Genomic DNA, 15,253 nt, shown 5'->3' on the forward strand with positions numbered 1-15,253 from the left:
TAATATCTTTTTATTTTTTTTGAGAAGGGTGGGGGGTTTTGCTATTATTTTATGATTTTATGATTTAATGTGTCAGCTACCAAGGTCCTTTTACACACTCCTGTGTAGTAGTCCAGTAGGTGGTGGTATGTGTCATAAAGATATGACCCGCCAATAAGCAGAAGAAGAAGTAACCCAGAACATAGGCTAGCCAGCTAATCCAAGCTTCATGGTTAAGGGCCAGGTAATGAGAAGTTGTACACACACTTGTGGTCTTAATGCTTACTTGAACACTTGGTGCCAAATACAGGAAATACGTAATTTAAGTAGTCAAGTGATCAAGTGCAAAGACCGCAAGTGTGAGTATTTGGACAAGGCAATTCTTGTAGTCTTCATGCTCACTTAAACACTTGGGCCAAATACAGGAAATGCATAATTTAAGTAGTCGAGTGGACTAGTGCAAAGACCGCAAGTGTAGGCATTTGGATAAGGCATTCATAAGTGGAAAATAGGATATTTCCGATAGCACACGAAGGCAGCATAAATCTCAGCATAATGAGGCACAGGTGAAAACAACAAGCTGATTGATGAACAGATTTGATTGGTCATCCAATATCACTGTGTGATTGAAATTTGAGTACAAAAAGCACAGTATGGCCAAGTGATCTTGTCAAGCTGTAGGGTTAATTTATTTATTTTTTGATAACTGTGAAGTTTCTGGCTCTTGCTTGAGAAATTATCATGTCTTGGGCAAAGGGTGTCTTATTTTTCACAATGGCTGTGGTGTCATTGAGTTCTTCTTTAAGGACAGATCCTGAGGTCCTTTCTGAAGTAGGTGTTGCTCATAGTGCAATCTCTAAAAACACAGTCCATTTTGGTAGACTTCTAATTGGTGGCCAAGATACAGTACCTTATAATTCGAAGACATCTGCGTTGAGGTCTTCGATGCCTGATGGGCACCAGTCAAATGAGGAAGGTAATCTGACAATCTAAGCTTTTTTTTGTTTTGTTTTTTTTGAGTGGCATTTCAAACTTAACTTTTTTTTATTTTTAAGTATGGCTTCCTTCTGTCAGCACTAAACTGCGCCATATGGGTTCTTCTGTGCAATGTAGCAATGATTCAATGATCTTGCACATTCGAGGACAGAGAATGCCACACTTCCTGATTGACCGAGGTGGGTGTCTCTTTTTGGTTGTGTGGGTTTTTTTTCTTCTCACAAGTTTCACCTTATCCATCAGGAGAGGAGTCACCAGTGCCTCTGTCTGAGATGCCAGCTAGCTGTGGCTTCTCACTGAAGCGTGCACGCAGGGATGTCTCTCTTGTTGCTCCATACCGGGGCTGTCATGTCAGACAACAGGTTAGTGTGCATGATAAAGGTAGCAAGTGCTGTCTTTGTTCTGGCTGTATGATGCCTCATGAGTTTTTGAAGGCTTTAACTTAACTTCTCAATCTAACAGGGAGGAAGTTATGTTCTGCCGCTCATTATAATGGGCGCTCCAGTGCAAATGTCTTGCCCTGTGGGTCCTCTTCTCCCTACCGTGTCCTGCTTCTCCTTCGGCATGATTGTCACACTTGGCATCAGAGCAGATTATATTAAAATTAAAGGCAAGTCCCTTAATGCCTCACTCTTTTCAATAAAAGTTGAAAACCATGAGCTTGACACTTTCTATGTTTTTAGTTGATGGATCATGGCAGCCTCTGCTCCTAACATGCTCCCAATGCTCGTTCGCATTTGAGACTACTGCTGCTGGTTCACTGGTTGTCACAGCCCCATTCACCGGGAGCTGTTGGGAAACCACTGTAAGCATGACTGGATGCACTTGACTTGTCTACCGGATGTTTGAAGTTCCTTATTCATGTTTTTTTTTGTTGTTGTCTTCCTCAGGATACGGCAAAGCAACTCCCTCTGTTGTACGGTGGCCGGGAAGTGACTCTTTCCTGTCCTCTGACACAGCCAACTGTAGCCCCAACCATGGACCCAACCACACCTGCCCGTGACCCAACTGACATGCAACAGATGTTTGACCGTTTTGGAAAGCCATGGTGGTATCCTGTGGCACCTGCTACCCAGCCTCCTACTGTGCCACCTACGACTGCCACTATGCCACATTTTCAATATCCTTTCCAGCCACCCATGTACCCTCCCAAGTATCCCATGCCAATATTTGATCCCTTTTACTCTAAAGGTGACCCAGTTGCTCCCCCAGCACTGCAACCACCATATCCCTGGTACCCGAAGTTCCCTCCTTATAAAAATGGCTTCCACAGCCCAGTTGAAGTGACCACTCCTGCAACGACCGTACCCACCCCTGCCCCATACCAGCCTGAGCACCAGTATCCAGGTTATCCAATGTACCCACCGTACTATGGTCAACCTGTTAAGCCTTTTGTGGCTCCAACTGTAAAATACCCTTACAGGCTCCAGTATCCTAAGGGTCCAATCTCTGGTCCCCGCAGCCCTAGAGCACTGTCTTCCCCTGCACTGTTATCCTCTGTCTACAGGTCTCGTAGATGACCACTTGACTGAGCAGATGAGTGGACTTGAGTGGGCTGTATTGCTTTTGACACCAGAACAAATGGTGTCAGTTTGGTAGATGGCTAATAAAGCTGTGACTTCATTTGTTTCTGTGTGGACTTTATTTTGCTGTTTGTGCAACTGGAAAGCAAAAATACCCCCCCCCCCCCAATTGCTGCTGAAGTAGTTTACTCAACATTAATGAGTTAACTGCGTAAACCTGCAACTGTGGAAAGGTCTAATTCACCACTAAATGTACGTCCAAACAAAGCCATGGAATGATGTGAGCCCCTGAGCAATCCTGTGGTGTTTTGTAGCAGTAGTGTGCTTCCTTTTTACTTTTACTGTAATGCTGATGATACTCAGCTCTATATTTCTTCGCAGCCTGGTGAAACACAAATTTGAAAAACCAATGGAATGCATAGTCGATATAAAAAAACTGGATGACGAGTAATTTCTTACTGCTAAATTCAGAAAAAACAGCTGTTAATTATAGGACCTAAAAACTCTGCAATAACCTAGAACACTAAGACTTGATGGTTACTCTGTCAATTCTTCATAATCAGTTAGGAACCTAGGTGTGCTATTTGATCACAATCTTTCTTTAGAAAGCCACGATTCTAGCATTTGTAAAACTACTTTTTCTAAGTTACGGCCTATGCTTTCAATGTCAAATGCAGAAATGTTAATCCATGCATTTATGACCTCAAGGTTAGATTATTGTAATGCTTTATTGGGTGGTTGTTCTGCATGCTTAGTAAATAAACTACAGCTAGTCCAAAATGCAGCAGCAAGAGTTCTTACTAGAACCAGGAAGTATGACCATATTAGCCCGGTCCTGTCATGGCTGCACTGGCTCCCTATCAAACATCATATAGATTTTAAAATATTGCTTATTGCTTATTATAAAGCCCTGAATGGTTTAGCACCTCAGTATTTGAATGAGCTCCTTTTACATTATACTCCTCTACGTCCGCTACGTTCTCAAAACTCAGGCAGTTTGATAATACCTGGAATATCAAAATCAACTGCGGGTGGCAGATCCTTTTCCTATTTGGCGCCTAAACTCTGGAATAACCTACCTAACATTGTTCGGGAGGCAGACACACTCTTGCAGTTTAAATTTAGATTAAAGACCCATCTCTTTAATCTGGCATACACATAACATACTAATATGCTTTTAATATCCAAATCCGTTAAAGGATTTTTAGGCTGCAGTAATTAGGTGAACCGGAAACACTTCACATAACACCTTATGTACTTGCTACATCATTAGAATAATGGCATCTATGCTAATATTTGTCTGTTTCTCTCTTGTTCCGAGGTCACCGTGGCCACCAGATCCAGTCTGTATCCAGATCAGAGGGTCACTGCAGTCACCCGGATCCAGTACGTATCCAGACATGATGGTGGATCAGCACCTAGAAAGGACCTCTACAGCCCTGAAAGACAGCGGAGACCAAGACAACTAGAGCCCCTGTAAAGACCTTGTCTCAGAGGACAACCAGGACAAGACCACAGGAAACAGATGATTCTTCTGCACAATCTGACTTTGTTGCAGCCTGGAATTTAACTACAGGTTTCGTCTGGTCAGAGAAGAACTGGCCCCCCAACTGTGCCTGGTTTCTCCCAAGGTTTTTTTCTCCATTCTGTCACCGATGGAGTTTCGGTTCTTTGCCGCTGTCGCCTCTGGCTTGCTTAGTTGGGGTCACTTCATCTACAGCGATATCATTGACTTGATTGCAAATAAAAACAGACACTATTTCAACTGAACAGAGATGACATAACTGAATTCAATGATGAACTGCCTTTAACTATCATTTTGCATTATTGAGACTGTTTTCCAAATGAAAGTTGTTCAGTTGCTTTGACGCAATGTTTTTTTGTTTAAAGGGGGGGTGAAATGCTATTTCATGCATACTGAGTTTTTTACACTGTTAAAGAGTTGGATTCCCATGCTAAACATGGACAAAGTTTCAAAAGTTAAGTTGTACGTTTGAGCACAACAGACATTTACTGATCAGAGCGAGAGTGTCGCGAAATGTCACAAAAGGAGTGTGTTTTTGGTTGCCAGGGAAAGACAACCCTGCACAGATTACCAAAAGAAAAACAGCATTAAGGGACCCGTGGATGGAGTTTATTTTTACAGAGCATCAACGGAGTTGTGCAAGTGTTTGTGTTTGTTCCCCTGCATTTCGAAGATGCTTGTTTTACAAACATGGCCCAGTTTGACGCCGGATTTGCACATCGTTTATTTCTTAAGGATAATGCAGTCCCAACGCAAAAGGGTCACGATCGTGTGTTGGAATCGCATGCGGTGAGTAAAACTGCTTCAAATATGTTGTTAACTTAGCTATCGGCGCGTAAGAACATCAAGTAAACAACATGCGATGTTGTCATCAAACTGCACTTTCCACATGTACAGCTTAAAAAAAAAAAAAAAAAAAGACGACAAAGTGGAACTTAGTCATTTTCCAAAACCGCTAAGCAAATATATACAGTTTCAGTAAATACCACATAGAGACACCTTTGCTGATGCTGCTCTTGTTATATTTCAGCCTCTGGATATGATTCTGGATCATAAATATACGCTGAATCTGACTGTTAGCCATGGTTTGTTTTGGTTGGTTTTGTCCTCACGGTAATGTCACAGCTTCCAAACGCTCTCAACGCAAAAGCCTACTGGCGCTCGTGATTCGTGAAATGTTGGATAAATCACTGAATATTATAATTTTCATAGGTCCATATAATAAATTATTTGCACTTCAGAGGGAATAGATGAAACAAACTAAATGTTGTCATTGATTTCCAAGGTGGATGTTACTGTTTAGGAATGCAATTGTGTAATGGTTCTGTGAGGCAATTATTCATAAATATGTCGCTCAAATGATTTCATGACCACATATGTTTAAGCAAAACATCTGTAGTAATTTATCCCTGTTATTTTTGGTTTCTTGGGTACAGGAATGGAGGTGGAGCATTTGAGGAACTTCACACAGCTCCAGTGATGTGTTTAAAATCAGTGTGAAGATGGATGACAGCTGGACAGCACAGGTTTTGAAGCAGGCTGTAAAGACACCATCTGGGACCTTGACTTTCCTTATCTTTTGTTTCCTGAAGACTTTGCGTACATCACCTTCAAAGATCTTAAAGGGTTAGATCAACCAAAAATATAAATTATGTCATTAATAACTTACCCTCATGTCGTTCCAAAACCATGAGACCTCCGTTTATCTTCGGAACACAGTTTAAGATATTTTAGATTTAGTCCGAGAGCTCCCAGTCCCTCCATTGAAACTGTGTGCACAGTACACTGTCCATGTCCAGAAAGCTAAGAAAAACATAATCAAAGTAGTCCATGTGACATCAGAGGGTCAGTTCGAATTTTTTGAAGCATCGAAAATAAATTTTGGTCCAAAAATAGCAAAAACTATGACTTTATTCAGCATTGTCTTCTCTTCCGTGTCTGTTGTGAGAGAGTTCAAAACAAAGCAGTTTGTGATATCCGTTTCGCAAATGAATCATTCGATGTAACCAGATCTTTTTGAACCAGTTCACCAAATCGAACTGAATAGTTTTAAATGGTTTGCATCTCCAATACGCATTAATCCAAAAATGACTTAAGCTGTTAACTTTTTTAATGTGGCTCACACTCCCTCTGAGTTCAAACAAACCAATATCCCGGAGTAATTAAGGGTGTACTCACACTGCCAGTTTGAACCGTGCCCGAGTGCGTTTGACCACCAAAGCGCGGTTCGTTTGACTAGTGTGAGTGCTCCGAATCGTGCCCGGGCGCGGCTCGATTAGCCGGCCCTGGCCCGCTTGGAAGAGGTGGGCCAGGGCACGGTTCAGTTGGACTCGGGCGCGGTTCGCATGCAGTGTGAGCGCTAACCGTGCCGGGGCACGGAAAAGGACGCTTTGCATCACGGTTTTGCGACGCTCCAAAACCAACATGGTAGGGAAAGGGTCGCTTTGGTCTACGGCAGAGGTGCAAAACGCATAAAAAAGCTGCACTTCAGCTGGTATCATGCAAACATCCTCATACGAGCAGCACGATTACGTGAAAATGTTCGCGCCACTAAGGCGACACATCTGTTTAACAACAGGCTGTGGACCAAACAACACAAAATTATCCACAAAGAAAACAGAGCGATGCACTCCATTGTGTTCATAGAGCGCTGCTCTTCCTGTTTATCCCGAAACCGTCGCACCATAATGACGTAAGCGTGCTCCGGCACGAATGCTGAAACCCTGTATGTGAGTGCAGGCCAGAGGGGGAGTGGGGAGGGGGGACAATCGTACTCGGGCCCGGTTCATGGCAACCGTGCCTAGTGTGAGTACACCCTAATTTACTCAAACAGTACACTGACTGAACTGCTGTGAAGAGAGAACTGAAGATGAACACCGAGCCGAACCAGATAACGAACAAAAGACTGACTTGTTTTTGAGTGCAGACTGAGAAGCATTCTGTGGGTGTGAGACAAAAACTGTGTTTCTCAACTTATCAGATTAGCTTCTCTTAGCTATGTTTATCTCCCTGTTCAGTGTCTATTTGGCCAATGTGTACAAGGCTTTGTCCCCACTCCTGTAGGCGTCCTCTTTGGCCTGGTGAAGCTGTTTGAGTTTTGCACTGAAACAAGATTTGTCATTGTTAAATGTTAAATAGGTCCTGGTGGGAACACACTTGTCCTCACAGAAACTGATGTAGGATGTCATGGTGTCATTGAGCTCTTCCAAATCAGTGTTTGCAGCTTCAAAAACACTCTAATCAGTGCAGTCAGAGCAGGTTTGTAAATCTCATTCTGCTTCATTAGTCCATCTTTTTACAGATCTCAATACAGGCTTAGCAGATTTAAGTTTCTGCTTGTAGGCTGATAGAAGATGGACCAAACAGTGATCAGAGAGTCCCAGAGCTGAGTGATATGCATCTTTTAGAACCCAGTCCAGTATATTTCTGTACCTGGTGGTGTGGGGTGTTGTCTATATTTAGGCAGTTTGCAGGTGAGATTAACTTTATTAAAAACACCAATAATGATAATGAAACACACTTCTGGGTAACACACTTCTAGCCAGATCAGACTGATAGAAAGAGGTTACCAGGGCCAAAAGAATTGATAGGGACTGGGCTGAACTGTTGCCAAATTACTGGAAAGCACACAAGCAGTCCCGTGCAAATATCTGCCAGTCAGTGATCTGAAACCAAGCAGCTCAAGCGAGCTCAATCATGACTGTGTATGACTACGCTGGACTTAGTGACAGAGCGGTCCTGCAGCAGCTATTACTACCACCATGTCTATCCTCTGTGGACTAGTGAAAACACAATTGCTTTCTTTCATTTATTGAGTGACTATCACTAGTCTTTGAACTAACAAGTTTACCACTTTCCACCTGCAAAATAGATTTAAATGCTTAAAAATAGACAATGGACACAACATTTTTTTTTTGTTCATGTAAGCTGATTTTTATAATCTTATTGACTGGAGTATAATGGATAAATACATTAAAATGAGTAATTAGTTATTTTTAATGTTTTCTCTATCTAACTGTACGTATATTATGGAGCCCCGCACATGCCATGCAAGAAAAAATAAATAAATTGTGAGCACGATTTACTAATTTGTTCCCTCAATGTACTAAAACGTGCACACGATTACTATTTAGGGCTGGGACAATGCTTCGAGGTCATCGCTGATGTCGACGCAAAAAATACGTAGACGCAAAATATGCGCATCGATTCGTCGATCTGTTTTTATTTCTCTAAAAAATGTTTGCATAATGTATACCTTATGTGCGCTGAATATACGCGATGTCCGGATCAACATTCTGTCCAACGTTATATAACCAATCCAGGGGTTTTTCTGCATTGATCTTTTTTTTTTTTGGCGGCTGTCAAAGCCTCGGTGAGAATAGAATGACTGCTGGGCCTGACAGGGCGCGTACGAGAGAAAGCCCCGGGTGTGCGCGCGCACTCACAGTTTTCAAACAACACGAGCGCTTCTTGCTCTCTCTCTCCCTTGTGCATATTAATCAAAATCATTAAACACGATAGAAAAAGGGCGAAACGCCAAAGTTTCACGCGCGCTCCCGCACAGTCTTCAAACTACACGAGCGCTGTCTTGCTCTCTTTTTCTCTCTCTCTCTCCCTCATGCATATTAACCAAAATCATTAGACATGATAGAAAAAGGGCAGAACGCCAAAGTTTCACATGGAGCATTCAGAGATTTTTTTTTTCTCCATGACAGGCTGCTGGCTCCCACTGTTCATTTTTTTTTTCTTTTTTTGGAAAAGCACTCTCTGTATTAGCTTAAAGCCCTAAAGTTTACACTGGTTACTGTATTCATTCAATTGCTCTAAACAAGTATTTTGGGTGACCAAAAAATAACAACAACTTGATGTCAAGCATTCAATAAAAAAATTTTATGCTAGACATCAAGTTGTTGTTATTTTCATGTGAAAGAAGAACTTTTTTTCAGTAAGCTAGGCCCCTATGTGTTCAGTAAGCCTGTTTCAGTAAGCTATGTGTTTTCAAGGCTTTATTGAATGCTATCTCTATACAAGTGCAAAGTAATGCATTCTTAGTCTTTTATTTTGTAATTTTAAGAGCAATAAACATATATTGCAATGTTAAGGAATTCATGTTTTTTTCATTCAGATATGTAAATCAACATGCATAAATTGTTAGTAGTCAATTAATGGGGAGATAATCGAAATCGAATCGGTCTGAAAAAATTAATCGTTCGATTAATCGATGCATCAAAAAAAATAATCGCTAGATTAATCGTTTAAAAAATAATCGTTTATTCCAGCCCTATTACTATTGCGTTCCCTCAATTTACTATTGCGTTCAGCTGATTTGCTAAATCGTGGCATGAGCAATAGTAATCGTGGGCACGTTTTAGTACATTGAGGGAAGTACGTACTATTATGCCTCTGAAACCTGTCTTTACAAAGTGCAAAAGTAACATACTTTAACTTAATGAGTCCTATCAATAAAGACACCATAAATGTTCTGTATAATGGCTTAATTTCAAGTAGCATACAAGCATATTACCCTGAAGTCATATGCTATTAAGTTGTGTGCTATTCTAAATTCAGTCCCTGTCTTAACTTCAGCATAATAAGGCACAGGTGAAAACAACAAGCTGATTGTTGAACAGATTTTATTGGTCATCCAATGTCAGTGAGCAATCAAATGTGACTACAAATAGCACAGCATGTTTCAATAAGTTTGTCAAGCTGTAGAATTAAGGGTTTTCAAGCAACTGTAAAATTCTTGGTGTTTGCTTGAACACTTGCCATGCCTTCAGCAAGGGGCATCTTCCTTTTCATGTTGGCTGTAGTGACACTGAATTCTTCCTTCGGAATAGATCCTGAGGCCTTTCCTGAAGTAGGTGTTGCTTATGGAGCAGCCTCTGAAAACCCAGTCCGTTTTGGCAAACTTTTCATTAGTGGCCAAGGTACAACGCCTAATAATGTGAAGACCTCTTTGTTGAGGTCAGCGGAGTCTGATGGGCACCAGTCAAATGAGGAAGGTAATTTGACATCCTAAACTTAAAACGGGATTGTTATTTTGAAGTGGGGTCTCTAATTTAACTTCAATTCTTTCTTTCAAGCATGGTTTCTGTCTGCTAGCACTAAGCTGCGCCGTCTGGGTTCTTCTGTGCAATGTAGCAATGATTCAATGATTTTGCGCATTCCAGGACCAAGAACGCCACACTTTCTAATTGACAGAGGTGAGGGGGTTTGCGTGTGTGTGTGTGTGTGCGCGAGAGGGACTGAATGTGTGTGTGTGTGTGTGTGTGTGTGTGTGTGTGTGTGTATTTATTATTTGATTTTTTTTCAACATCAGGAGACCAGTCACCAGTGCCTTTGTCTGAGATGCCAGCTAGCTGTGGCTTCTCACTGAAGCGTGCACGCAGGGATGTCTCTCTTGTTGCTCCATACCGGGGCTGTAATGTCAGACAAGAGGTTAGTGTGCATGAAAGCTAGCAAGTGCTGTCTCCGTTCTGGTTGTATGACGCCTCATGAGTTTTTGAAGGCTTTAACTTAACTTCTCAATCTAACAGGGTGGAAGTTATGTTCTGCCACTAATTATAATGGGTGCTCCAGTGCAAATGTCTTGCCCTGTGGGTCCTCTTCTCCCTACCGTGTCCTGCTTCTCCTTTGGCATGATTGTCACACTTGGCATCAGAGCAGATAATATTAAAATTAAAGGCAAGTCTCTTAATTCCCTTTACAATACAAGTTGAAAACCAGGAGCTTGACACTTTCTATGTTTTTAGTTGATGGATCATGGCAGCCTCTGCTCCTAACATGCTCCCAATGCTCATTTGCATTTGAGACTACTGCTGCTGGTTCACTGGTTGTCACAGCCCCATTCACCGGGAGCTGTTGGGAAACTACTGTAAGCATAATTGGATGCACTTGACTTGTTTATCGAATGTTTGAAGTTCCTTATTCTTTTTTTTTTTTTTTGTCTTCCTCAGGATACAGCAAAGCAACTCCCTCTGTTGTACGGTGGCCGGGAAGTGACTCTTTCCTGTCCTCTGACACAGCCAACTGTAGCCCCAACCATGGACCCAACCACACCTGCCCGTGACCAAACTGACATGCAACAGATGTTTGACCGTTTTGGAAAGCCATGGTGGTATCCTGTGGCACCTGCTACCCTGCCTCCTACTGTGCCACCTACGACTGCCACTATGCCGCATTTTCAATATCCTTTCCAGCCCATGTACCCTCCCAAGTATCCCATGCCAATATTTGATCCCTTTTACTCTAAAGGTGACCCAGTTGCTCCCCCAGCACAGCAACCACCATATCCCTGGTACCCGAAGTTCCCTCCTTATAAAAATGGCTTCCACAGCCCAGTTGAAGTGACCACTCCTGCAACAACCGTACCCACCCCTGCCCCATACCAGCCTGAGCACCAGTATCCAGGTTATCCAATGTACCCACCGTACTATGGTCAACCTGTTAAGCCTTTTGTGGCTCCAACTGTAAAATACCCTTACATGCTCCAGTATCCTAAGGGTCCAATCTCTGGTCCCCGCAGCCCTAGGTCACTGTCTTCCCCTGCATTGTTATCCTCTGTCTACAGGTCTCGTAGATGACCACTTGACTGAGCAGATGAGTGGACTTGAAGCTGTATTGCTTTTGACACCAGAACAAGTTAAATGACAACATCAGTAGTTTGGTATAAGACTAATAAAGCTCTTTGACTTCATGAAAATGTTGGTGTTTGTGGTGTTTCTTTTGCCGTTTAAGCAAACTGAATGCAAAAAAGTATCTGATTTGCTGCTATAGAAGTCTACTCAACACTGTTCTGCTGTGTCATAACCTGCAAATGTGGAAGGGTCTAGTTTACCAGTGAATATAGTTCCCCACAAATCCATAAACTGAGCAACACACAATGATGTCTTGTAGCAGTAGTGTGCTCATTACATATTTGTGGATCCTCTTTTCCTTGCTCCTTTACCTTGTGTCTTAGCTCTACTGAAGAAAACTTTTAAATGTTTATTGGAATATTCTTGGTCCCTTAATCTTCAACTGCTCAAGGATCTGCTCTCATTTTGTTGGTTTGGTATTTAAGAAATACTTAAACATGTGTAGTGATTTCAAGACTAGATGGGCTCACTCAGGACACAAATGGATTGATTTTAAGGTTGGATGTGTAACTTGGCAGACAGAGCAACAACAGTTTAGCACTGTCTTTTAACCATTTAATTTACATTTTTGTAAGAAAAACATCAATCTTTCAAACAAACTCCTTTCTCTCACTTCCATTAGCTTGCATATGTGCTGTGGAAGCCTTTTTCGGCACAGGTTGTAGTATATACAGTATGCTACACAGTTTATTTATAGGAGCGAAGGAATCAAAGTTTCCTTACTTTAGTGAAGGAAAACCAGTCTCCACTTGGTTTATATTGAAATCCTCTGAGATTTTTCTTTGCAAATCCTGATTGTACTTTTAATTTGTGACCAGCATTTTTTGTTCTCTATCCACATTCATCACTAATCACGCAACTTACCGACCGTGTATGAAAGATAACGGAAGTGAGAAAAGTGTTTATTACGTTTGAAAAATGGATATATTCCTTGCAAAAACTCATGCATTCACTAAAGAAGTCCCTTATTCACCCCCCTGAACTGTGTGAGGCACATTTTATGAAAGTGTGCACTTTTTTTGATGACTTGTGGACTGTTTAACTGCAAAGGCCCCAATATCCACCTTTTTCCTCAACATAGAAGAAAGCCTATGGGTGAGACTTCCATTCCATTAGCCGCTATAGGTAAATAACGATGAGAATAACAATGTGCAGTAAACTGTAAAACTGTTTGCAGTACAAACCAGTGTGTTCTCAAGATAACAGATTAAAATAATATGATAGGACACATCAATTGTCAATATCAAGCAGCAAAAATAACTGTTTTGTACAGCTAAAAATAGCTGGACGCAAATGAGACTGGAAGCTAGACCCATAGAATTTACAAATGGCGGCGCCCATTTTTACATCAGGAAAAAGGTGGATACTTCAAATGAAATCAAAGAACAAACTGATATGACGTAATTTCGAACAAAATCAGGCTGAAACTAAGTTTGTTTTGAGTTTGTTTCTCGAAACAGCTGACCAAAGTTAACTTTCTGGGGGAGTTCGATTTTGCTCCAAAACAACTTTAAGCTTCCATTGGTCTGTGGCAGTTACACAATTGTGGGTGTGTTCTGAAACTCCACCTTCTTTATCATCTGATTTTATTTTTCCTGTTTATTTCTCATTCAGCAGTGGTCAGGCAAGAGAGAACAACATTTCCAAGTTACTAGCAACATAAATACACTATGTTGAATAGCTGAACTGGCACAAATATATCTGCACCTGAAGGAATGCTCGCGGAAAGACTTTAAAGATTCAGAGAAAGCATTTAATTCCCAGAAAGAAACTGTAATGGAGCTTGGTGTTGATAACCCAGAGTTACTCAAAAAGCGACACTGAGAAACATCCAGGCGGCAAGGAAGTCGACCGTGTGTCGCCATCTTGTAGCAGAACTTCACTTGTGTTAGCATTCCCATTGACTCCAATTCATTTTGGCATCACTTTAACAGCGAATAACTTTACATCTGAGGCGTTTAAAGACTACGTTTGTCTATTATTTATTTCTAAAGATACACGTCTAAAGGGCTCCATTACCTTCTATGTTACATTATGGCCCCATAGAAACAGTTTTTGTAAAAATAGGCTAACGATTGCATCATAACCACTCGACTATCTGTCGCATTACCGTACAGACAGGAGGAGAAGCTCGCAGGCAATTAACTTAATATGGCGTACTGGCCTTACATTTTAAAATACTATGCAACATAATTAGATGAACGATGGCAGTTTGCACACACAGCTACTAGAAGATTTACATCTGTCAGACAGGTTGTTGACGTCATCAAGCTTAGTTTGAGTCTGCGCGTCAGAAACGGAGGTGCTAAAAATAGCTAAAAATGGGCTTCACTTGTCTCAATTGAGTTTCAATGGGGTCGCTGTGTCCATTTCTTTTACTGTCTATGGAAACATCGGAGACAAGTTTTCCAAAGCCATGAAAATAATGAAAGGAAAGAGTAAAGATAGAAGGTAGCAAGTACGTTTTATGTTTCAAATAAATGTTATACTATACTGCTGTCATTGTTCTTTCAAAATGCACATTTTATACTGTCTTTATTTTTACGTTCAATGTGTGAAAAGGCATTCAATTAGGAGGTTAAGTTATAAGCTCATACTTAATGTACAGTTCTAAGGTCTGAAAAGAATGAAATGATACAAGAGACAAGCCAGTCAGTTTAGTTTTTGGTAAAACCCTTTTACAGTGCTTGAGTGTTATTGTCTTAACATATGATAAATCATACTCAGAAAGTAAAACTGAAATGGCATTTATTACCAGATGATTAGTTGAAACAATTCAAAATGTACCTGCAGACTATTATTCCAGAAATGTATTTGGTCCCTAATTTTTTTTTTTATGTGTAAAAATCTTGCCTCGTCTTGTTCTCATGAACCCAATCTTATGTCTCGTCTTTTGCATTTATGATAGTCAAACAACAAAAGACAAGGGGGAAATCATTCAGTGTTCTTGACAGAATGGCATTTGTAGCTTTTAATAATAATTTATATAGTGAATACTGAGCCCAACATCACATTCACATCTGTGCAACCCGCAAATAAACTACTACAAGAGGGCAACATTGTTTACAAGAACATATCTCTATATAGATCTAGTCACTTGATTCTGCTCTCAAAAGGCACCAGATTTATGCATTTAAATTTTAAATGAACAAAATTTTATTAAGGGGGAAATAATCCCTGGAACCCTAGAGGAACCAATATGCAAGGGCGTAACTTTGGGTCTACCATTGGGGGGGTTAAACTTGCGGCATATTTATAAATTAATTATTTTTTTTAATAATTTTCTTGTGTAAAAGGTAACATGCTAATTTGCATAATTTAATTATGTGCCCCCCCCCCCCAAAAAAAAAAAACGGGTGACTGTATTGGAGCAAACAGCAACTTAAGTTACAATTCAGTGACATTGGTTCTACACAGTCCCTGGCACCCTCTGGCTTTAGCTCACAGGACACTGGCAAACCAACATCTAGCCAGCCAACTCCAGTCAACAAAACAGCATAATAACAAAAACAAAAATAACAGCATTAAAAACTTTCAAATAGAGAAAATTAAAGTGCAATTATATTATCACTTTGCATGAAATAAGACTC

The 15,253-nt window shown here is 40.9% G+C and overlaps 2 protein-coding genes across 2 annotated transcripts; both read left to right on the top strand.

The window, feature by feature from the left end:
- Nucleotides 1–644: 644 nt before the first annotated feature.
- Nucleotides 645–2,604, top strand: LOC113055005 (mucin-2-like). The gene is made up of 6 exons (XM_026220915.1): nucleotides 645–955; nucleotides 1,035–1,154; nucleotides 1,219–1,337; nucleotides 1,438–1,585; nucleotides 1,659–1,780; nucleotides 1,866–2,604. Exons 1-6 carry the CDS (start codon nucleotides 721–723, stop codon nucleotides 2,493–2,495), a joined length of 1,374 nt encoding a protein of 457 aa, XP_026076700.1. The 5' UTR covers nucleotides 645–720; the 3' UTR covers nucleotides 2,496–2,604.
- A 7,111-nt stretch (nucleotides 2,605–9,715) lies between these two features.
- On the top strand, nucleotides 9,716–11,728 carry LOC113055006 (proline-rich protein 36-like). The gene is made up of 6 exons (XM_026220916.1): nucleotides 9,716–10,028; nucleotides 10,110–10,229; nucleotides 10,346–10,464; nucleotides 10,563–10,710; nucleotides 10,779–10,900; nucleotides 10,983–11,728. Exons 1-6 carry the CDS (start codon nucleotides 9,794–9,796, stop codon nucleotides 11,607–11,609), a joined length of 1,371 nt encoding a protein of 456 aa, XP_026076701.1. The 5' UTR covers nucleotides 9,716–9,793; the 3' UTR covers nucleotides 11,610–11,728.
- Nucleotides 11,729–15,253: the final 3,525 nt, after the last annotated feature.

This window comes from Carassius auratus, chromosome 36 (genome assembly GCF_003368295.1).
Source record: "Carassius auratus strain Wakin chromosome 36, ASM336829v1, whole genome shotgun sequence".
In the NCBI taxonomy this organism is placed as follows: Eukaryota; Metazoa; Chordata; class Actinopteri; order Cypriniformes; family Cyprinidae; genus Carassius; species Carassius auratus.

Excerpts from the sequence above, each read along its gene's own strand:
- LOC113055005 (XM_026220915.1), top strand. The coding sequence starts at position 721 with ATGTCTTGGGCAAAGGGTGTCTTATTTTTCACAATGGCTGTGGTGTCA. Across the intron at positions 956-1,034 it reads GCACCAGTCAAATGAGGAAG|TATGGCTTCCTTCTGTCAGC; the intron begins GTAATCTGACAA and ends TTTATTTTTAAG. Across the intron at positions 1,586-1,658 it reads AGATTATATTAAAATTAAAG|TTGATGGATCATGGCAGCCT; the intron begins GCAAGTCCCTTA and ends CTATGTTTTTAG.
- LOC113055006 (XM_026220916.1), top strand. The coding sequence starts at position 9,794 with ATGCCTTCAGCAAGGGGCATCTTCCTTTTCATGTTGGCTGTAGTGACA. Across the intron at positions 10,230-10,345 it reads ACACTTTCTAATTGACAGAG|GAGACCAGTCACCAGTGCCT; the intron begins GTGAGGGGGTTT and ends TTTCAACATCAG. Across the intron at positions 10,901-10,982 it reads GGAGCTGTTGGGAAACTACT|GATACAGCAAAGCAACTCCC; the intron begins GTAAGCATAATT and ends TGTCTTCCTCAG.